General features: G+C 41.2%; 1 protein-coding gene across 1 annotated transcript in view; it reads right to left on the minus strand.

Moving 5' to 3' along the window:
• Positions 1-24,393, minus strand: part of LOC137373055 (procollagen galactosyltransferase 2-like) — a 245,203-nt gene that overhangs the window by 42,428 nt on the left and 178,382 nt on the right. The window contains exons 5-6 of the mRNA XM_068037824.1: positions 15,595-15,799; positions 2,961-3,080 (exon numbers count right to left, since the gene is read on the minus strand). Coding sequence (XP_067893925.1) covers positions 2,961-3,080; positions 15,595-15,799 — 325 coding nt within the window. The remainder of the gene's footprint in view (positions 1-2,960; positions 3,081-15,594; positions 15,800-24,393) is intronic.

Here is a 24,393-nt window from a genome sequence, read left to right on the forward strand (position 1 = left end):
AAGGAGTTTCTCCCGAGTTCCTTATTGGATTAATGACCAGCTTATATTTATGACCCCAATTTTGGATTCCCTGACAAGTGAAAACATGTCCTCTGCATTGACCTTGTCAAAAACCATCATAATTTTAAAGATGTCTGTCAGGTCACCTCTTAGTCTTGTCTTACCTAGAGAAATTGCCCCAGCCTGTTCAATCTTTCCAGTCAGGTATGACCTCTCAGTGGTATCATCCTGTAAATCTTTTCTGCACCTTCGCCAGTGCTTCGATATCCCTTTTGTAATATGGAGACCAGAAGTTTCCATCCCATAACTTCTCTGCTTTTGAATTCTACTATGCTAGAATAGAGTGACAATAGACATGTCCTTCCACAATGTTGTATGTTAGGATTGTAATTCTCATTTTCTTACTGTGGGTCTAAGATGAGGTCCCCACATCACACTATATTGCACAAACCCTAGGCCCTGGTTCAGGATCTCCTGCTTTGGCACAGTACTATTACAGCACCCTGTAATTTCTAATGGAGAGTGAAGAAACTTCATAGAACCATTGAAAGTTTATGGCGCAGAAAGAGGCCACATAGCCCATCCTGTCTGCGCCGGCGAAAATTTCTCCTCAACTCCGTCCGAAATGATTGACCCCTTATTCTGAGACTGTGCCCCTGTGTTCCAGATTCACAAGCCTGTGGAAACAACCTCTCAGTGTCTTCCCTGTCATGTTCCTTCAGAATCATGCATGTTTTAGTGGATCACCTCTCATTCTTCTAAACTCCAGAGAGTATAGGTCAAAGGTGAGGGTGGAAGGAGCAGGAGATGGGGGTTTGAGGAATCAGGTTGCCATCAGTAAAAGGCACTCTTCTTGTAGTTCCATGAACTCATAGTTGTACAGTGATACCTGGATGGAACTGCACAAAGACAGTTTATTAACTTTTACATTTTCATTGCTCACAAGAATGAACAAGTAGATTTTGGGTTCCACAGATGAATATCTGTAACATCTCCCACTTGACAAGATTTTCTATGAAGCTTGCAGCACAGGAGAGACACATTTAAGTAAGAAAGCACCCTTGTTCCCACCATCCCTCAAACCCCATTTTCCTCCGGTATAGCTCCCACCTTCGCACCATTAAGCCTGAATGCTGAAGATTAAGTGCACTTAATGCATGTCCATTGTTGTCATCCACTGCCAAATCTGGGTCGACAATGTTCAGAATTGCTGCACCTCTCTCTACTGTTAAATCTCCCAATTACTCCAGGATCATCTTGGAGAGTAAGAACAACTTACAACTCCTTTTGTAGATGGCAATCTGCCGCCTGAAACCCCCTTCTCCTGCTCCTTCCACCCTTAACTTTGACCTATACTGTGGAGTTTAGAAGAATGAGAGGTGATCCATTGAAACATACAAGATTCTGAAAGGACTGGGGAACCTAGAACACAAGGGCACAGCCTCAGAATAAAGGGTCGATCATTTAGGACTGAGATGAGGAGAAATTTCTTCACTCAGAGGGTTGTGAATTTTGGAATTCTGTAGCGCAGAGGCTTGTGGATACTCCATAGTTGAATACATTTAAGGCTGAAATAGGCAGATTTTTGGTCACTCAGAAGGTATATGGGGCCGCATTTTCAAATCAGGGTCGGGAACCCGATGCCTGGATGAATTCTGGGTCCTGACCCCACGTCACAGCTGCATCACTCTCGCGATGATACTTTTAAATGTAAATGCCCTAATTGGGCAGAAGGCGAGCTCAGCACGAGCACCTCCAGGAGCAGGAGCTGTCTGCCTTGCACCAGCAGCAAAGGCAGATGGCAGCCATATTGGGGGCTGCTGCTGCCTTGCTGAAGGGAGGAGGCAGCTCCTTCCAGGGCCAGCAGTATCAATGAGGATGAAAGGGACCATGCAGGAAAACTGAAGGTCCAGCACTAGCACCAGTGCAGGTAGGTCCATTAAAAACAGTTCAAAACAAAGACAACTGGCCTCGCGGCAAACCACACAGCTGTGCACGAATGTGCATCAGACTCCTCAGGTTTGCTGAAATAAAGTTTAAAAATTCCATTCTGCATCGGACAGGCCTTTTAATAAGCTCCTCAAGGAGCTTAAGGGGCTGTTAATTGGCAGCGTGCAGGTTCCTGTTCCCTCCCCCTGCCAGCACTTTGAAATTACAAACTGTCCTGGAGACGTCTGGATCCTGAGATGACCTCCAGGACTGTGATTTTGAAATTACGCCCCCTTCTCCACCCCCACAGGGTCTAAACTCCACAGCCCTTTGAAAAGCTGGTCCATGGTGTGCAGGTGGGAAAGTGGAGTTGAGGTAGGTGATCAGCAGGCCCGAAGGACCACATGGATTACTCCTATTTCTTATGTTCTTATCAGAAATAAATACCTGATTATACAAGAATGCTGGTGCAAAATGATGATTTGAACTTGACAGTTTGGTTGAAAGTAGCTGAGTCTAACTTAAGGCAGTAAGGCAAAAATTCCCTTGGAAATCTACACAGCATTGAAGGCAGGGCCAAAGCTGGAGCCAAATGCTCAGATACACAATGTAGAAGTTTAAACACCTTTCTTTGCTTCTATAGTTCCAGGCTCCGATGTCAAACACTTGTCATTGTGATGGTGGGAACTTGGAATGAGATTCGGCACAAAAAAGGGAACCTGGAAACAAATCTGAGTTTTTAACTTAACGAACCATTGATTCCGACTGAACCAGTTTACAATCATGAAGTAAAACTAATTCTTCATGAATTTTCAAACTGTTTAATTTAATGAAGGAAAGTAGGTGAACAAATAACTTGGCATTCTAACTATTTCTTGAATAATAAGGCAGCATTTCACACCTTGCCCATGTTTTTGCAATTCTTTTTTCTGAAAGGTTCCACAATACTCGGATGATTGAAATAGTATTTGTGAGAAAATATCTCATGGCAGATACAGAAATTTTTTTTCCATCCTGATCAGCAAACTTACTCATTCTTTCAATCAGAACATGGACAAAACTTTCAATTTCCTCTTGTAAGGACTGCTGAGCCTTTAGGGGCACTGGGAGGTAGCCATAGTGCTCTCTGTTGCATATGTGCATCTGGATGCCTAAAACAAAACAGAAAATAAAAGTTGTTCAGCATTTTTTCTGTTAGGAGAATGACTTTTTTTTTTAAAACAAAACTACTCCCGGGATGTGTGTCACAAAGGTGAGGCTGCCTTTATTGCTCATCCCGAGTTGCCCTGAGAAAGTGGTGATAGGTTTTTCCTTAAACCATTGCAGCCCTTCTGGTGATGGTGCTCCCACAATGATGTTAGGTGGTGAATTCCAGGAAACTGACTCAGCCATAATGAAGGAATGACAATATATGTTTGTGAGCATTGATGCCTTCTGAACTAATACAAGATGGAAGTGAACTCACTGAAGTTCCACTCCATGCTCAAGGGAGGTGATGCCTAATGAGGCAGTGGTCAAAGAATTTCCATTACAGCACTGTAGGACTATTCTAGGCCCATGCACCTTTTGTTGAATTTAACTGATAGATTGAGGCACAATCCAATCAAGGCAACTCTCCAACAGAAATGACGATGGTGACCTGATTTTTGTAGAAGTTGGAATTCCCATCCTTACAACATATATTACCTCCTGGCACAATAAACATATCGACAGAAGATTTTCATATATACAACACCTTTCATGAACTCAAGAAGTCCCAAAGCACTTTATGACCAATATAATGCTTTTTTGAAGTGTAGTCATTGTTGAATGTAGGAAATGCAGCAGTCAATTTGTGCACAGCAAACTCCCACGAACAAAAATGGGTTAATTACCAGATTTTTTGTTTGGTGTTGTGTGAGGGATAATTGATCAGGACACCGATGGGATCTCCCCTACTCTTCTTTGAAATAATGCCATTGGGATCTTTAATGCCCACCTTAGCGGGGCAGATGGCACCTTGGTTTCACAGCTCATCTGAAAGAAGGCACCTCTGACAGTGCAGCACTCCCTCAGTACTGCACTGAAGTGGCAGCTTAGATTTTGTGCTTAAGTCTCTGGAGTGGAAATTGACCCCACAGCCTCCTGACTAAAAGGTGGGAGTGCTAGCCACTGAACCATGGCTGGCACCTGTTGTCTGTTATTCTTGCAATATAATTGCAGATAAATCCATTCATTTGTCAGCCTGATGTAAGTTTGCTCCTCACTGAGACGAGTTTTAGCTGATCTCTTTTCTAAAAATGGCTGACCAGCAAATGCTTTTGACCAAAGGGTCTTAATAGTACTATTGTAATTTTAAAAATAACTAATTGGCTGTAAAGAACTTTGGGATGTCCTGAGGACATATAAATGCAAGTTCTTTTGTTTTGATCAGTTAAAGTGGGAAGAATGCCAGCCCCCATTGACATGACTACTCTTCCAAATGCCAAAATAAACCATGATAGCTGAGCAGGCAACATTTCCCTGATGTGCTGTATTATCTGCCTGGCCAAGTATTGAAAATTATTGACTTGGTTCCAAACCTCTATCAGTGGGAAGGTCATCACACCCATTTATCTCCTTCTCCCTCCAGAGAGGATGGTCAATGATTCATTATTGAACAACTCACAAACATATGTTTGAGACAGACAACAGGTATTGGAAGGTCATCACAAGTAACATAGGGAGCCGTACATTATTGTCATCCTCCTGACTGCAGCATGGCCACATATTACTTTCCCTCAAATGGTGACTTCACCAATTGGAAGTGGAGCATCCTTTCGCTGTTGCCATGATATGCATCAAAACCCTGGAGATGTGAATGCCTGTTCTCATACTCAGCTTCCTGGGAATGGCCTTCCAGCATTTGCCGAGCCAACCAGCTGTTGTTCCAAAGCCTCAGAGTTTCCTTACCATCTATGTGAAGATATCTGCCCTCAGTGTGCTGGAGCTATATACATCGGACAGCTTGCTATGTGCCCTGCTCTTTTAGATATCCAAGTCCAATGGCATATATAAGGTTTACTTATCACCGGCTACTTAATCCAGATTCTCATAGGTACAAGCACCATTTTGTTTGTGCTGAAGAGATATTCAACAGAAAGCCCAGAATGTGTATAAATGTACAGTATATGTTTAAAACAAATTGATATATTCGGAAAACCTTAAGTAAAGAGACAATTATTTACAGCTATGAGTCTAATTACTTAATCCAGCCAGGAAGTGAATAAGAGAAATAGAATGTTCTTTTTGTAAATAAACAGATTGTGAATGCTGTTCGAATAGACTACACTGCTTAAAATTAGGTCCAGCCATACTCAGAAACTATAGACCTGTAAGTTTAACAAATGTTGCAGTCAATTCCATGGTGTAGCATGCTGAGTGGATAAAAGATTTACGGGTTATAATGAATAAATCCCTAAAAAATATTTCCTTAGGGATTAGCTGGAGTAAAGATTGGTAAATAAACAAATCAGATCCATTCGAATAAGCATAAATCAAATGAGATTGTATTGTTGTTGCAGATGTTTCGATCACATCTGTAGTCCTGGTCACTTAATATTTGAGAATATTATCCTTCATTAGCTAGATGTGAGAAGTTAAGGAAATTACGTTTGTTTTCAAGAGTAGACTTGTAGGTGGCCTAATTGCAGAAAACTCTGAGCAGTTTGGGTGTGCATTTAAGGGCTCCAATTTTCACTGTGCTAGAAAGTACAGGTATGTGTCGAAGCTTACAGAGCAAAAAGAGGCTATTTGGCTCATCGTGTCTCTGTCAGCTCTTTGATAGAGCAATCCAACCCAATTCTACTGCCCTGCTCTCTTCTCAGAGCTCTGCATATTCCTCTGCTTCATTGTTTTTAATCCATCTGTCCTTTAAAAAATGCAGTGGTTTCTACCTCAGCCATTGCCTGCAGCAAAGTATTCCAACTCTCTGTAAAGACATGTTTCCCAAGTTCATGCCTCATTCTCAGTGACAATATTAAATTGACGATCCTCTCATCACTGACTCCCCAACTAGAGGTGCTTGTCTTTCCCTGTTGACCCAACCAAAACTTCATAATTTAACCAACCTTACAGTGTATTAAGTGAGACAAAAGGTCTTTACACTGACAGCTACATTTTAATCTAAAAATAGCAAAGAAGAAAAATACACCTATTATCAGGATCAACAGGCAGCAAAGCATTACAGCCACTGATTTGTACAAATTAACAGAAAATGTTGAAAATACACAGCAACTCAGTTGGCATCTGTAGTGAGAAAAGACCAACTAACAGTTCATTTTGAATTGGTACCCTTCTTTGGAACTGAAGACTAAAATATAGGCAAGCAATTTAGTAAGATTGGTGGAAAAAAACCAAGAGGAAAAAGGGAAGGAGAGAAACAATAGATGTGTGATCACAGCGAGGGAGTTACAGTACCTGAATATTGGTGCCGGATATGGATTCCTTCTTGAGCATTCCTCCTCCAACACTGCAGCAACACAATATTCCAATTTTGTACAATTTGAATCTCAGGACTTTAGATTAAATGGGCTGCATTTTCACATTGCGATCTTTTATAGACAGCTTTCATTTCTGCTATGTGCAGGAATTGTTTGTGATTAGAGGACAGCCAAAATGAGGTATTCCTACCAGCTGGTCTTCAGCAAGTCCCAGATGTTACACATCTAGTAGCTAGGTGTTTGGGACCTGCTCTTGGGGAACCTGGAGCTACTAAGCACAGGTCTTCTACACAACGGCAGTGCATATTGAGGCAAATGCTCTAACTGTTCCAGGTCAATCACTTCTCCAGCATCATTTTTATACATTTTACTTTGTTTGAATTCCTGTTTTAAGTATCTTCCTGAACTACTGTAAAAACACAACTGACATAATGTCATATCTTACAAGTCGACAGTACTACAAACACCACAGCCAGATTTCCTTCTGTGAATCGGTATCTGCTCTGATATCTCTGCTACATCTCGCCTAAGATTTCATCTTAACTTGTGTTTTAAAAACTGTTTTCCTACCACCCACCTCCCCACCCCATCCCAAATGAAATTCTCAGATCCATGTTATTCTCTTGGACTGGGAATAGGGAACAGTCTTTTTTTCCACAGATACTTTCTTGCACATCAATGTTACCACACAGGAGAAGCACTATTATGATAACCATAGGTTTGGGGAGTCACACTTTTACAATTCTTTCAAAAACACTACTGTGACAAAATGTGCAAGAGTAGGGCAAAACCTGGATATCTGCCACATTGGTTCATTCCCTTAAACTGCTAGGGGTAGAAACACATTTTGGACAGTATCATATATCCCGTTACACAGCCGGCATGATAGTCAGTTACATTGACCTCAAATGGAACTAAATGCCGGGCAGGGCATATAGTGGGTGTTTAACAGGAACATAGGAACAGGAATAGGCCATTTAAGCCCTCTATCCTGTTCTTGCATTTGATGAGATCATGACTGAGCTGCAAACGAGCTCCACATACCTGCCTTTGCCCCATATCCCTTAATACCTTTGGTTAACAAAGATCTATCAACCTCCGTTCTAAAATTAACTATTGATCATTTGTGAAAGAGAGTTCAAATGCCTACCACTCCTTTGTGTATAGAAGCATTTTTAAATTTCACTCCTAAAAGATCTAGTGCTAATTTTTAGGCTATGCTCCATAGTCCTAGAATCCCAACCAGTGGAAATAGTTTCTCTCTATCTATCCTATCTGCTCCCCTTAATATCTTGAAAACGTTGAACAGATCACTCCTTACTCTTTTAAAGTCCAGGGAATACAACCCCAGTTTGTGCAATAAACCATCTGTGCTACTGCTGCAGTCCAATTTCTTACCCATAGTGTTTTGTGTTTAGGAATTTCTCTCTTGCAAGCATGAAATTCATTATAATGTCCAATTAAAATGTGCAACGTATTTCATTGTCAATGTTCAAATCAGCAGCCAGTGCTCCACAGTATTGACAACTTTTCAGTGACTGCAGTACTGGGGAAGAGATTAAACTCAGCCTGCAAAAAACAACAGTACTGATGGTGCAAGTCACTGATAAGTAATCTTTTGTAATGGCAGACTAGTTCATATTTACGGTGATATTATTTCAGCTGATGCAACCCGCTACCCCGGAATGATCAGTTTGCATTCTCTTAATATGACTGCTATGCATGATGCAAAATACTATCTTCCAGTTTTTAATAAAATGAGAGAATTTTGCATCTGAACAATAGTAATGGGAATGCAATGAGAACATTATATTTACTACCCTCTATTCTTTGCCACACAGAAGCTCATTGGTCCTTTAAAGCTGCAGTGTGCCTGCTTTCCCAGTGGACAGTCTTCCTCAGTGAAAGAAAACTAGTTGGCCCCAATATTCCTTGGGAATATGCATTTTCCAGGGGAAGGGGATGGAGCTTCCCTTCAAAGGGGCGTCACAGCGTCTGCGCCTGTAACAGGCGCATTTCCAAGCCCTCTCACCTCAACTTCTTTCTTGTACAACCTGCCGATTCCAATGACAACCCATAAAGAAAGTTATCAATATTTAATTTTAAAATAGATGTTAAAAATAAGTTGCATTAAAAAGGTTGGCACTCATCTAAGTGTAAGTAGCTGTGACAGAATGAATTTGTTGCTACCATGCTGGATTACTAAGGATATTTTCAAATCGAATATCTGTCTTTTCTGGAAATGTTTTTTCTCCTCCCCCACTGCCCACCCCATAACAGAACAAGAGCCGTTTAATATTTAGGTGTGAGGAATTAATATTTAATAATCATTGGAACGACATTCAAATGTGAAAGTACTTAAACGAGGAAAGGTACATCTTTACTACAAGCTGTCCACCACTGGGGTTTTCCCCATGTCATATTTAGGTCTGGTGGAGGCTAATTGATAGGGATTGATCGCTACATTAGTCAACAATTCCATTATTGTAACCTACAACTACAAGGATGGTAGAAGGCGAACAACATGGAGCTTAATCTTTTTTCACCAAGCAATTCCTGTGTTCCTAAATGCCGCTACTCTGTATCATAAATAAGTGCAGCAGCACCACCTAGTGGCTGCACAATCTTTACTTTTAATTTAAAAAGTACACTTTGGAGCGACTACCATCAAATTAGAAGAAAAGTAGAGATTGAAATATATATGTTGCACAGGGAACAAAGAGAGTGAGAGAGAGAGTGGGGACAGAGTGGGACTGGGGCAGAGAGAGAGGATGGGGGTGGGGGAAGAGACAGGGGAAAGAGAGAAAGGGGACAGAGAGAGAGAGAGTGGAGAGAGAGCGATCAAGATCACTCCTGACAGATGGACATCTATCTGGAATATTCCGCACCATTACAATAAGTATGGGTCAGACACTTACTCCTTGTGCAAGCAAAAGAAATTCCAGGTATCTCACTAAATCTGTATCCAACATAGTGACGAGAAATTAAGTCAATAAATTAGTCTTCTTATTTAAAGCTTACTCACAAAAATGCACATTTGTTGTTGCTTTGATTAATAGTAAGATAAGGTTTTAATGCCTTTATCTTTCTGAAATTGTCTCACCAGCCCCCGATGTAAGACAAAAATTGTAATGTGGCTTGGTATGTGAAAAGGTTGGACACCCCTGCTCCAAGCCTTTAAACTTGTGTTTTCACATAACCTAGCATCTAGGTTATTTTAAAACACAAGTTTAAAGGCTTGTGTTATGTAAACTCATTTTAAAGTGGCAAACACTTAGGGAATGTCTCGATTTCTACGCATTACTTTCACTAGGGACACAGATGCAGTGACATTTTGAAAGTTGCTGGACTTTGACCTCTACATAAATGCTGTAATTCTGCTGCTAACCATTTGGAATCACATTGCTCCCAAACCTGTATTGAGGGGAGAAAAAAAAAAGAATCTCCAGAAGTCAGCATTGTAAGTTCCTCAGGAATACAAGAGCGTGGCATAATGAGGCTAAATGACATTAGCAAAACAGGATGCTGCTGACCCATATACAATAGTTAGTAAAAACAATGTAACATTTAGCTTTAGTAAACCTTAATGATCTGTGATGAACTGTCTATGATTTCTTAACAAAATCCATGCTGCATTTGCAGTTTTAAAAATTGTCAGGAAAGGCAAAAATAAAAATTTATTATATTTCAATGACCATGTTAGAAATAGTCATTAACTGATCTTTTTTGCTGCGAAGTGGATTAAAGGAAAAGTTTTACAACTATGCCAAAGATCACAAACTGCAATACTCATCATTTACTATTTAGGGCGGCACAGTGGCGCAGTGGTTAGTACTGCAGCCTCACAGCTCCAGCGACCCGGGTTCAATTCTGGGTACTGTCTGTGTGGAGTTTGCAAGTTCTCCCTGTGTCTGCGTGGGTTTCCACCGGGTGCTCCGGTTTCCTCCCACATGCCAAAGACTTGCAGGTTGATAGGTAAATTGGCCATTAGCAATTGCCCCTAGTATAGATAGGTGGTAGGGAAATATAGGGACAGGTGGGGATGTGGTAGGAATATGGAATTAGTGTAGGATTAGTATAAAATGGGTGGTTGATGGTCGGCACAGACTCGGTGGGCCGAAAGGCCTGTTTCAGTGCTGTATCTCTAAAACTAAAAAACTATCCAGTTTGAGGACAGATAACCTGGGTGGCAATGTCATTTGAAAGTTGTCTGTATCATATAATTACATTATGTTAAAAGTGCACCTTTGCTAACAGGTAAGAGATTTGATTTGGATATAAATTGATTAGTCTGGAATATAATATTACAGATAGTGACTAAACATTTTGTAACTGAATAACATATGTAGTAACAACAGCTCAACTTTTTCCAGAAAAGCTTTTTGTTCATAATTATTTTGTTATAGCTGAATCAGAATCAAAAGTGATAGACCAAGATATAGACATAAGTGAATTTAAGAGAATTGCTTTATTGGATGAACTGAAGGGAGTACTTTATTTGTAATTGCGATCATCTAATTTTGTCACACAAGCTTTGGTGAGAAAATGACATTTTGTCCATGAGAGATTCCGTTGTTTCTGTATTTTAGAATCCTGGACCTAGTTAACAGCCTGTCAAGATGAATAAACTAGTCTTGGCTACCTACAGTTAATCTCTCTGTCCCTTCTTCTCCCCCTCTGATTTTCTGTTTTACACAATTCTTCTGAAGTACTATCCGCTCCATCCTATAAAATTCTCCTGATTTCGGGATCACAGCCCTTTTGTTGGCTGCCTTGTCTTCAGGCATATATTACAAGCAGGTGGAGAAGTTGCACAAACATTGACCATCATGGGTTAAATTGTCTTATGACAACAGCAGTGTGAGAAATGGTCTGTCTTCCTACAGCTGATTTTTCTACTGCCTCACCTCAATAACCACAAACAACCTCTCCTTGAGTTTCATGGTTTATTGGATGAAGTTGCTTTCCTGACACTGTGAATCCACAGAGGTCATCAGATTAAAGTCCATCTTTCACCCTGTGACATGGGGTATCTAGCTTTATTCTGTCAACAAAAGTAATTTGCATTGGCATTGCATACTATTTTGCTTTTTAGCCAGCTAATACAGTTATGCTGTTCTCCATTGATGTTTGTATGCTTGGCTACTTTATTTATAGGGAGAAATGTGTTTTAAATCAGACAGTGCTTTGATGGCATTAGATTGGCTATACAATTTATATACAGATTAATTGCCCCCATGTTGATAGCTGAGTCAATAATTTTGTCAAAATGTCCATGGTGCAACATGTTGGTGCCTATCCCTGCTCTGTTTACTGGCTCAATTTAGTGGATACACCAACATTAAGAGAGTAGAATTTAGAATAATTTTGTTCATAGTTTAAATGAAAGGCAGCAGTGTGTTAAGAGAAGTCGGTGAGAAAGCTTTGTCTATCCCTCTGCTCTATTATCTGCCTTCACTTTGCCAGACTTTAATCATTGCCATTACCATCCAGTGGTAGAGAATTTTTTGGGGGAAGAGAGTATTTTAAATGGGAATTTTGAAATAAGGTTCAAATAGAAACCTTATTATTTCCTTAATGTAACAATTTCTGTGGGACAAAAGCTCTAAAGCACAAAGTCTCTACACGCCAGTAAGATGTCACTAGTCAATAATAATTTCGCTGCTATTCACTGCAAATATCCTGGTGAGCACAAGCCCAACTAATGGGTTTTCACTGGTTATATTGCAGACCTGACCAGCTCTGGAAGAATATGCACCGTTTCTGTGTTTTAACAATTCATCAAAGACACATTCTTTTAAAAGGACGAGTGGTTCAATTAGAAACAAATCACAGAAATTTCAGGAGTGTTTTACCACCCTCTGTGGATCCATTGCCAGACACATTTCCTCACATGGTGGGAGGATAGCAGGTTGCAGAATTGTTACTGGTCTCAGTCAGTGATAGGAGTAAGTTCTGTCTTCTCTTTCCAAATGCGGCACTCTGCTTCCATGAACTCTCCCTCTCGTGAGCAGAGAATTAATAAAAGGAGACTGGAGATCATGACAATCAGTCTAGAATTCAAACTTGGATCCACCAGATGGAATTCTCTACTGCTAAAGTTGGATTGCCGGATTGCTGAATGAGTAAACACTTTGCTGTGCTCAATAGGTACAATAGCTGATGATGTGATCACAAGGCAGGGCATCAATGAGGCTTCTTGTAAATTTGATGAAGTTTTACAAGCCTTTGATAAGTATTTTAACGTAAGAAGCAATAAGATCTTAGACAGGGCCAAGTTTAATAAAAGGGTCCAGAAACCGGGTGAAATTGGTGGATGCTTTCATTAATGACTTGCACAGACTGGCTGAAGGATGTGAGTATGGATACCTGGAGCCTTGTAGGTTATGGCATTTCGAGTGCAGGAGACAGTCAGTTCAGCCTTATGCAGAGATACCAATGCACAGTGGCACTGAAGGCATATGTCCTCAGAATTCCGATAACGTACGGCACTAACATGCCTGCGTTTAGACAATGCCAACACATTCATATGAGGAACTTTATCAAATAGCTCTGAAAAATTAATTTTTGACATAAAAATCCAATGCTTTAGTCCCATTCATTAATTTTGCAATGTTCAAAACATTCCAATAAATTTGTTGGAGTTATGGGCTGCTCACTTTGGTGAATGTATTCCTGAAGGCTTCATCATGGGTCAGCCTGCCTCCAACTACCTCATCAGGCAATGATCTCCAATCATTTTATAAAAGTGTTCAAAAAAAAAGAAAAAGCCATATTTTTCTCCAGGTTGCTTGCAGCAGTGTCCTGGAGAATAATCCTCAAATCCTGGAGATTCCAGGATAATCCTAGAGGGTTGGCAACCCCAATACCAGGGCAGAATCTCCTCAGACTGGGGTTCCTGATGTCTCACCGTAACTACCGTTTACACCAGTTCTCTGGGGTTTCCACCGAGTTTCTGTGGAGGTTACAGCAGGAGATTGGGAAAGTCACCAGCAAAGTGACTGCTGCAGATATCAAGCCTGCTCTTTCCGCACTAACTCAGTAAGTTCTTCTCCTATGGATTGTTTGTCATCATTTAATAAATATCATTTTCAAAAGATGAAAAATGAATTCAGACTTGCACTGTTTACCTGCACTTCTCCAATGTTTGTGCTTCATTGCACTTCAGAATGTTTGTGAGATATGAGACAATTGATAACACGTTGGTATTTAGAAAATTGAAAATTTTGGAGGTTTTATTACCATTTAAACTGGGATGAGATGGTAATTAATCTCCGGGTGAGAGCTTTTTTCTCTCTTCAGTGTGGTCTGAATAAGCACTTTCACAGAGAGATAACTAACATACTCTTTGAGATTTACCCTTTTATAAATTATGCATGTTTGAAATTCCCTCTTGTTCCATTCATCAATTGCTAGTTGGTCTGTCTACACTTCCAAGTTTCAATTTCCACATTTCCAAATAAGAGTTTTCTGAAGATATCAATTAACAACAGCTCAGCTAATATCTAGCCAACTTTTGAATGGGCAGAGAAATGATCAAATGCCATTTCTATCTTCTTCCCTGTTACCTTTTCCTGGTGATGTCTGCTTGTCTAACTAACCAAAGACATTATTAGTTGTGTGGTGGAGAGTAAAAGTGAGTCAGCTGTTGTTGTATTTGCTTGTCCTGCAAATTGTAGGAAAGCTAACTTTACATTGTGCACTCATGCAGGGGGAGGGGCTGGGGAGTGATGGAGTGGAGGGGGCATTTGCTGAAAGCTCATCCAATCATTGCATGAGTGCTGACACAAGGTTAGACTTTCATTTGGTGCACCAGCATCAAACAATCCATAAATAAAGTGTAATGTATTTTTTTGTAAAGTTTGGCTCTGCATTCTTCACATATCAATTCTGACAGTGAGTGCCTGCAGGCCACCCAGTCAACACAGTTTCATAGCCGAGCCTGGTCCCCTTCCCACCTGATACCCATTGATTTTTTAAAAATTCATTTTTGGGATCTGGGCTTCATTGGCAAGGCCAACATTTACAGTTGAGAAGGTGGTGATGGGCCTTCTTATTAAATCGCTGCAATTCACGAGGTGAAGATACTCCTATTAGGTAGGGAGCTCCAGGACTTTGACCCAGCGATGATGAAGGAACAGAGATATATGACTAAGCCGGAATGGTGTGTGACTTGGAGGTGGTGGTTTCCCATGTACTTGCTGCATTTGTCCTAGGTGATGGGAGTTACGGGTTTGGGAGGTGCTGTCAATGGAGACTTGGTGGTTGAGTCAGACAGAGAGTAACGCCCCAGGTTCAACTCCCAATTGGCACTTCAGAAGTATTTTATTGGCTGTAAAGCACTTTGGGACACACTGAGATTGTGAAAGGTGCTACATAAATGCAGTCTTTTTCTTTCTTTAAATCTTAACCCACAAAGTAATTGTGACTGTACAATTAAATTCGACAATCCCGGGTTAAAGAGGTAGAAAATCAGACATTGGGGATCATTTTAATCTTACTTCCCGGTGGGAAACTGACATGCTTAGATCTTTCACCTGCTTTACACACTGAGTTCCCACTTCTTATCACTATTTAGTGACTTCATCTGGGAAATGCACACTTGTGCGCAACAGGTAAGGGCAAGAACAGGTTCAGCCACGATGTCCCCATAAACTAATAGAGTACTGATGCTCACTGTACAAGTTTGCATCTAAAGAATGACTACTGGGGCAGCCAAGCCTCCTGGAACAATACCTCAGAAGAGTTGTTGCGAAGAGGAAGAGGAACCAAATAAATTTGGATCTTCCCAATCACCTCTGTTTGCACTTTCCGCCCACACCCCAGAAGCTCATTATTGTAATTGTTATTGGCAAAATAAAAATTGAAGTTGCATGTCACGCAACTTGCACATTAATGTAATTATTTAGCTTGGACGCAGCAAGATGTCTGTCGGTCAAGCAGAACACAAAGAGAACCACAAGCCACAAAAGTAAAATTAATACATCTGGTTAGTCATCTGGGAAAACAAACTGGCACTTAGCGGATTTTCTACTTGTTCATTTTCCACTAATGAATCAGATTATTACTGGAAAGATAATTCTATGATGAAGCACGTTGGTCATAAAATATTTGCGGCCACTTATGTGTTCAACATTCTTGACATTTAACATTTGTAAGGACCCTTTATCTTAAAGCGTAGGATTGGCTAGATGTTCATAATTACCAGCCACTTTGCAGGAAAACGCAAAGGCAATGATGTCATCAAATGCCCAGGTGTAGTCTGGGTGAGGAGGATAGAATGCCAGATTTCTCGTAGCTTCCCTACGCAGGTCAATGAGGAACGTTGAATGCACCATAGGAACAGGATGACAACCGGTACGTTGCCACTCCCGGATTGGAATATAATCAGGAGTCCTCCTGTAGTATCCCTGGTTGGAAATAGAAAACAAAAATGAACTCTGATTGAAAAATGAAAAAAGGATCAAAATGATTGCCACTGAGGTCTAAGGGTATCATTGTAATTCCTTCACCAGTAATTTCATATTGCCATGAGGATGGAGTGAGACTGGTACAAAGCTTGGTATGCCTTATTCCTTGAGGTTATTATCACTTCCAGATGGCTTTGTATGGACTATAACCTAGGGTAGTGTGGCTGTTAAAGCTATAGTAAAAAGCGTGTCATGACATACATGCACATGATATTTAAAATCATACATGCTACTTGGAAATTGTGAAACATCTGACACCCTTAAAATAGTCCTGAATTTAGGCCCATGGTATGTGGTTGCACAGGAAGGGTAGTGGTGGTGAGCTTGTCATACTTTAAATTTCAGGTATGTTCAACCTTTTACCATTTGCATAATGGAAGATATTGCAGACATTCCCATCCACTGCAGACAACAACTTTCAATCCATTGGAGCACAACAGGAAGTATGAACCAGGAGTGGTGCTGAGGAGGGGAACAAGGCGCCCCATTGAAAGGTGAAGCTGGGATTGGTGCTGATTTTCATCCATGTAGACTGGTCAATGCTGCCCCAAAATGCTGACTGACCACAGAGAATGTTAAATGGTTGACATGCACATTATAAATCTCATGTTTTTTCACTTCTTCAACCTCAAAGAGAAAGGTTCTGCTGGAAAATGTGATTAAAGATGAGTAGCATTGGTTGTGACATGCCAATCGTTCTTGTTCGTCAGCAACTTGGAATAAACAAAGGTTACAAAATGTTGGGTGTGTTTGAACATCTGTGCAGTGACTAACCTGCTGAGGAACGACTTTAGAAACTCAGTAAGAACGTGCTATGAAGGACTGGGTTAGCACACCACCCTTTCACTTCTAGAAGCTGGATTTAAATCCAACTCAGGCTGATGGAGTGAATACCTCACTTCGCTGGCTATATGGGTCAAAGGGAAATGAGCTTGTGCAGTCTCAACCCAACTCCGATTGAGTGAGAGACTAGATTAATTACCACTCTGATTAATAACTGACTTGAGAAGGAAGAAGAGTAGCTGGCATGGAAAACAGAAGTGTTACAGAACCAAGGTGGGTAAATGGAGTTAAGATACAGATCAGCCACAATCTAATTTAGGTGGTGGAACAGATTCAAGGTGCTGAATGGTCTACTCCTGGCCCCAACATTATTGGTTCAGGCTAAAGTAAGTTCTGCTTTACATCTAATCTTTGTTGCACTTGATCTGGAGACAGAGGTACTGACACTGGAATTTGGTAAACTGGCTGTTGGTTTCCTGCCATATTGGCATAAAATGGATGACTAGGAGAGAAGCCCCACTCTGACAGATGGAGACATTGGCAGTGGGTGCTTACCTCCCTTAGGTGGGTACTTCATTTAAAAATTACATTTGTGGAGGTGTGGGGAGGGGGGTGGTGTCCATCCTAAACACTATTTCCCAAACTTCTGGGTTGCAGGGCATCAGATGGGCATAATGCCCATATGCAATGAATAAATATAAAGATAACTGTGCTTCAGCCTATTCTTGACCCATTTTGTTTTACATGGCTGTGTTTTTCCTGTTCTCACTTGGGTTCTCATATAAGTCTTTGTGCCACTTGTTTTACAACATTCTTTGCCCCCTAGCACCATGACTGCCACCATTGGGATTCCCAATGAGAACCCACATATCGGATATGCTTGGAAGAGGTAGGTCAAGGAATACTCTGCTTCCACCAGCATGTATTCACATCGGCAGACAGAGATAAACCTACTCTACTGCGGCAAATGATTGTTAAAGGTGAAGGTTTCTGTTTCCAAAGGATGTGGAAACAGCAGCGTGGGTGACACCACTAAGGCTATCTGAATGCCTGACCAACAATAACACTGGTTACTTCCTCAGAAACATCCCAATCATAGTCTTTTATGCTTTTAATGGCAGTCACCATAAGACCATAAGCCAATCATGTGATTGACTCTGGCACACCGACTTGGTAGTGAACGTAGGAATCTGCCTTCTCAGGGTTTGAGTCATGTTCTGAAAGTGCTTCTGTTTTTTTTTTTAATATATTTTCTGAGGATTCATATTTAAATTGTGGAAATAGATTAATGGAAGGTTGAAGATTTCATAGATGCTGGACTTTGTTTTTGTTGAAAAGACTCCATAGACTTGTTTTTACAGAGTCACTGAGAGGTCTTGTTTGAAAACAACCTTTTACGTGCTTTCAGCTCAATAAACAACAGAAACTTGGTGACTGGGGAAGATGTTTACAGAGAAGTGACATGTCAAAATTTATGAAGGTCAAGAGGTTTTGACTTGCTGTTTGGTTTCACTTGAGATATTGTTTTGGTTCAGCTGGAATGTCGATAGTGTTTGAAAGCAGTTGGAGATAAGCCAACCAGAGAGCAGCCACCACCAGCTTATCCTTTTCCATCTCTTTGAGAAGACCAGAGAATCAAGCATAAGAAATAGAAAAACTGAAGCAGTATTACTCTAGAAAAGATCCCAGTGACCAGTCACCGTATACCTGGACGTCAGACCAAAAGGGGCAACAGACATCCTTCCATAGCTTCTCTTTTTTTCTTCAAGAATTAGCAAGTATTTGGCCAAAGTATTCTTTTCTTCTTTTTTTTTGTAAAAGAGCTCTGCAGAGAAAATCTCTTTATTTTTTGGTTAACCGGTGTGCGAGTGTGTGTGTGAGGGGCTAAGGTAAAAAGAAAACTTTCATATTTCAATCTGTGTGCTAATGTTTTGCTTTGTTACTGGATAAATCTTGTTTTATAATAAACTGATAATGTTGTTGTTTATTAAAGAAACCTGCTTGGTGTATTTCATTCTGGGATAAAGAGTAGAGTATATGATTGACCATGTCGGTAACTGGATAAACATTTAAAAATATATGTTGTGACCTGTGGAGAAGTGGGACTAGAAAAGACAATGCACTCCTCCCGCCTCGGTCTTAACAATCAACAAAGGCAGATTGGCTGCAAGGACAACTGCTGCCACGGTGCAATGTAGAGATGGCACATTGAATGACATTAATGGCCAGCTATGGCCCGAACCTTGGCTCCAGCACTTAGCAGGAACGTTGCAATGCTGACCTAAGGGGTGGTGCCATGCAACGACACAAAGCACCAACCTCCAATCAACCACCTCATGCAAAGAAAGTAATTTGAGGACAAAATAAAAGGGAAGTCAAAGAGGACTTGATATTAGTTTGCTGATTCCTCTAAATGGGTCACACTCCCCAAATTCTGACTGTCTCTGTATACTACTTATCCCAGTCTTTATTTAAGAAAAGAAAAAAAACTTGCATTTATATAGCACCTTTCACAATTTCAGGACATCCCAAAATACTTTATCACCAATTAAGGGCATTTTTGAAGTGCAGTCACAGTTGTAATGTACGGAAATATGGCAGACAATTTTCTCACAACAATCTCCCACAAACATCAATGTGATAATGACCCAGCCATAGAAATAAAAACTGCCCTAATGGCAATAAGTTCTTCACTGAGAGACTGGTGAGAATGTGGAATTTGCGACTACATGGAGTAGTTGAGACAATTTACCATAGATGTCTTTAAGGGGAAACTAGATAGGTACACGAAGGAGAAAGGAGTAGAAGGATATGTTGATAGGGCGAGATAATGTAAGGTGGGAGAACAGTCATCTGGAGCATAAACACTGACACAGAGCTGGTGAGCTGATTGGCCTGTTTCTGTGTTGTAAATTTCTACGTAATACTATGTAAAAAAAAAACCTGAAAATAAAAAACAAATATTGGTAAAAGTGACCTTTAAAAACCTTCACTCATGTCTGTTGGAAAGGAAGCCTGCAATTCTTACCCAGACTGGCCTATACGTGACTCCAATCGCACACCTACCTGGTTGATTCTTAACTTCCCTCAGAAATGACCTAGCAAGCCATTCAGTCAAGGCAACTAGTAGATGAGCAATAAATACCAGCCTTGCCTATGATGCCCACATTCGGAGAATGAAGGAAAGGATATATATGTATGGGTTTAACAGCAATTTGGGGGCTTTTCTTTTGTTTGTAAACAGCTCCCCCACCCGCCCCCCTACATCAGGTACACATCATTTGGTTAGGCACGGTGGACAGCCGACACGCTGAAGTGTGTGTGAGCTTACGACTCAGAAAGGAAATGCTATTACCAGCTCAATTATCAAAATACTTTTTCAAAAGCTAACTGGAGCCCCAATTGTGTCCTCTCAGTGAAACCACGTTCAGAATGTAACACGATTGACAAGCCATCCCGCCACTGGCTCTTTGTCAGCGAGGATATTCATCATTTAGGAAGGATAGGCAAAAAGGAAAAGGAGGTAGGGTAACGCTCTTAATAACGGACGAGATCAGCACATCAGTGAAAGAGGATCTTAGATCAAAGGATCAAGACGTAAAGTCAATTTAGGTGGAGCTAAGAAACAGCAAGGGGCAGCAAACATTGATGGGAGTTGTTTATAGGCCACCAAACAGTAGTGGTAATGTTGGGCATGGTATAAATCAGGGAATTAGTGGTGCATGTAACATGGGTAATACAGTAAAAATGGGCAACTTCAATTTAGGTATAGATTGGGTCAACTTAATCAGCACTAATGCTGTGGAGGATAAATTCCTGGAGTGAGCACAAGATGGGTTTCTGGAGCAGTACGCTGAAGAACCAACTGGGGATCAGGCTACTTTAGATTTAGTATTATGCAATGAGAAAGGGCTAATTAATAACCTTGCTATAAAGGAGCCTTTGGGAAATAGTGACCATAATATGATAGAATTTTACATTAAGTTTGAAAGCGATATAGTTCATTCTGAAACTAGGGTCTTAAATCTGAACAAAAGAAACTATAAAGGTATGAGTGGCAAGTTGGCTATGGTAGATTGGGAAAATACACTAAAAGATTTGACAGTAGACTGGCAATGGCTAGTATTTAAAGAAATATTACATGGTCTACAACAAATATACATTCCTCTAAGGCTCAAAAACCCACAGGATTGATGAATCAACTGTGGCTAACAAAAGAAATTAAAGATTGCATTGGATCAAAGGAAGTGGCTTATAAGGTTGCCAGAAAAAGTGGTAAACTGAAGAATTGGGAGCAATTTAGAACCCAGCAAAGAATGACCAAGAAACTGATAAAGAAAGGGAAAAGAAAATATGAATGCAAGAATAGTGAGAAACATAAAAGTGGACTGTAAAAGCTTCTTTAGGTATGTGAAAAGGAAAAGATTCGGAAGGTTAAATGTGAGTCCATTACAGGTAGAGACAGGAGAATTTATAATGGCAAATAGGGAAATGGCAGAGAAACTAAACAATTACTTTGGATGGAATTTTGTGCCGGCAGCAAGGGTCTTGAAATCGAGGAAAACCGATGCTGAGATTCCCATGCCAGCTCTTGTACGGAAGGTCTGCTGAATTTAGTGCTAATCAGGCACTTAACTGGACAGCGGCAAGCCTTCCATATGATTTAGGACCCCTCCGCAGGAAGGCCTGGCCTTGCAGAGCTGCCCGCCAGCTGCTGTAGCTGCAGTCACCAGACACTGATGAGCAACGCTGGAACCAGGCTCAAGGTAGGTCAGGGCGGGAGAGGTCTCACGGGGTGGGGATTGTGGGGTCGACAGCAAGGGCAAGGCGTGGCCCTCAGCAGGGCCGCCCTCTTCCCTATGCCGAGTCCCTCGTTCAGGCACTAAGTACCTTTGAAGCAGCCCATATGGTTTTTCTTGCTGTGCCTCCTGTGCGGAGACAGGGCCACCCACCGTATGGGTAATTGCGCCTGTGGCAGGAAGAGGCCCTTAATTAGGGATTAGTTACCCAGGTAATGGCCTCAACTGGTGGCAGAGCGGAAACAACGTTTAAAGGCTTTCCCACCCCAGACTAAATTGCAGTGGAGGCGGGATGATGCCGATGTATCCCTCCCACTACCATCCCACCTGATTGTATGCTCTGCTCCCTCTACACCCGCCATAGGGTAAGAGCATAAAATTCCACTCTTTGTGTCTGTCTTCATGGAGGAAGGTACAGAAAATCTCCCAGAAATACTAGGGAACCAAGGGACTTGTGAAAATGAGGAACTGAAAGAAATTAGTATTAATAAAAGGGTAGTACTCAAAAGGTTAACTGATTTGAAGGTTAATAAATCCCCTGGACCAGATGAGCTACATCCCAGAGTATTGAAGGAGGTGGCTTTAGGGATAGTGGATACATTGATGGTTATCTTTCAAAATTCTATAGATTCTGGAAAGGTTGCTGCAGACTGAAAAGTAGCAAATGTAACCCCACTATTTATGAAAGGAGGGAGAGAGAAAACAGGGAACTAGAGACCTGTTACTTTGACATCAATAGTAGGGAAAATGTAAGGTTCTATTTTCAAGGATGCGATAACTAGACACTTAGAAAATAATGATATGATTGGGCAGAGTCAACATGGATTTATGAAAGGGAAATCATGTTTGACAAACCTTTTGGGGTTTTCTGAGGATATTACTTGTAGCACAGATGAAGGAGTACCCGTAGATGTGGTGTACTTGGATTTTCAGAAGGCTTTTGATAAGGTCCCACACAGGAGGTTAGTAAACAAAATTAGAGCAGATGGAATTGGGGTAATAGACTGGTATGGATTGAGAATTGGTTAACAGACAGAAAACAGAGAGTAGGAATAAATGGGTCATTCTCAGGATGGCAGGCTGTTACTAGTGGGGTATCGCAAGGATCAGTGCTTGGGCCACAGCTGTTCCCAATCTATATAAATGATTTGGATGCAGAGACCAAATGTAATATTTCCAAATTTGCTGATGACACAAAGCTAGGTGGGAATGTAAGTTGTGAGGAGGATGCAAAGCGGCTTCAAGGGGACTTGGACAGGCTAAGTGAATGGTCAAGAACATGGCAGATGGAATATACGAACATACGAATTAGGAGCAGGAGTAGGCCACTCGACCCCTCGAGCCTGGTCCGCCATTCAATAAGTTCATGGCTAAACTGATTACTCTACATTTCCACCTACCCCCGATAACCTTCCACCCCCTTGCTTATCAAGAATCTATCTACCTCTGCCTTAAAAATATTCAAAGACTTTGCTTCCACTGCCTTTTGAGGAAGAGAATGCCAAAGACTTACGATCCTCTGAGAGAAAAAAAATTCTTCTCATCTCTGTCTTAAATGGGCGACCCCTTATTTTTAAACAGTGACCCCTAGTTCAAGATTCTCCCACAAGGGGAAACATCCTTTCCACATCCACCTTGTCAAGACCCCTCAGGATCTTATATGTTTCAATCAAGTCACCTCTTACTCTTCTAAATTCCAGCAGATACAAGCCTCGCCTGTCCAATCTTTCCTTGTAAGACAGCCCACTCATTCCAGGCATCAATCTAGTAAACCTTCTCTGTACTGCCTCCAAAGCATTTAAATCCTTCCTTAAATAAGGAAACCAGTACTGTATGCAATACTACAGATATGGTCTCACCAATGCCCTGTATAGTTGAAGCAAAACCTCCCTACTTTTGTATTCAATTCCCCTCACGGTAAACGATGACATTCTATTAACTTTCCTAATTAGGTGCTGTACCTGCATACTAACCTTTTGCGATTTATGCACTAGGACACCAAGATCCCTCTGCATCTCAGAGCTCCACAGTCTCTCACCATTTAGATAATATGCTTCTTTTTTATTCTTCCTGCCAAAGTGGACAATTTCCCACTTTCCCACATTATACTCCATTTGCCAGGTCTTTGCCCACTTACCTAACCGCTCTATATCCCTTTGTAGCCTCCTAATGTCCTCTTCACAACTTACTTTCCTACCTACCTTTGTGTGACTAAGTGTGCAGTTATCCACTTTTCCAGAAAAAAAACAGAAAGACAGAGTATTTCTTAAACGGTGAGAGGTTGGGCTGTGGAAACTCAATCATTGAGTATGTTCAAGACAGAGATTGATAGATATCTGGATAGTAATGATATCAAGGGATATGGCGATAGCATGGGAAAATGGCATAGATGTAGATGATCAGCTTGATCTAATTGAATGGCGGAGCAGGCTCGATGGGCTGAATAGCCTACTCCTATTCCTATGTTCCTATTTCTGTAGCCACAGCTGCCCAAATCTAGGGCTAAATGTGGAAAAATCTCCCCAGTGCTTTTGTTGTCCTCACAAGTCCATTACCTGTGCAGGTCACAGCAGAGATCCAGGACACAGAGCACAAAGGCCTCCACTTATATAAAAGATTTTTGAGTTCTGCTGAAAGATCATTGACTTGAAACATTGGGGGGAATTTTATACTCTCCCCCGCAGCGGGTTTGGAGGCAGGAAGAGCCTGAAATCGAGTGGGATGGTGGGGGGGGGGGGGGGGGTGGTTTGGGGAGCCCGCTACCTTCCCACTCTGCCAAGATTATGTCCGGGGAAGGAAGACCAATGAATGGCTTTCCTGCCCCCTGTCAATTGAGGATATTAACTGGGCAATTAATGAACAATTAAGGGCCTCATTTGGCAACCACCGCAATTAGCTGTGCGGCAGGCGGCCCCGTCACTGCATGGGAAGCATGGCATGAAGAAGTGTGTG

Source organism: Heterodontus francisci, chromosome 8, assembly GCF_036365525.1.
Source record: "Heterodontus francisci isolate sHetFra1 chromosome 8, sHetFra1.hap1, whole genome shotgun sequence".
In the NCBI taxonomy this organism is placed as follows: domain Eukaryota; kingdom Metazoa; phylum Chordata; class Chondrichthyes; order Heterodontiformes; family Heterodontidae; genus Heterodontus; species Heterodontus francisci.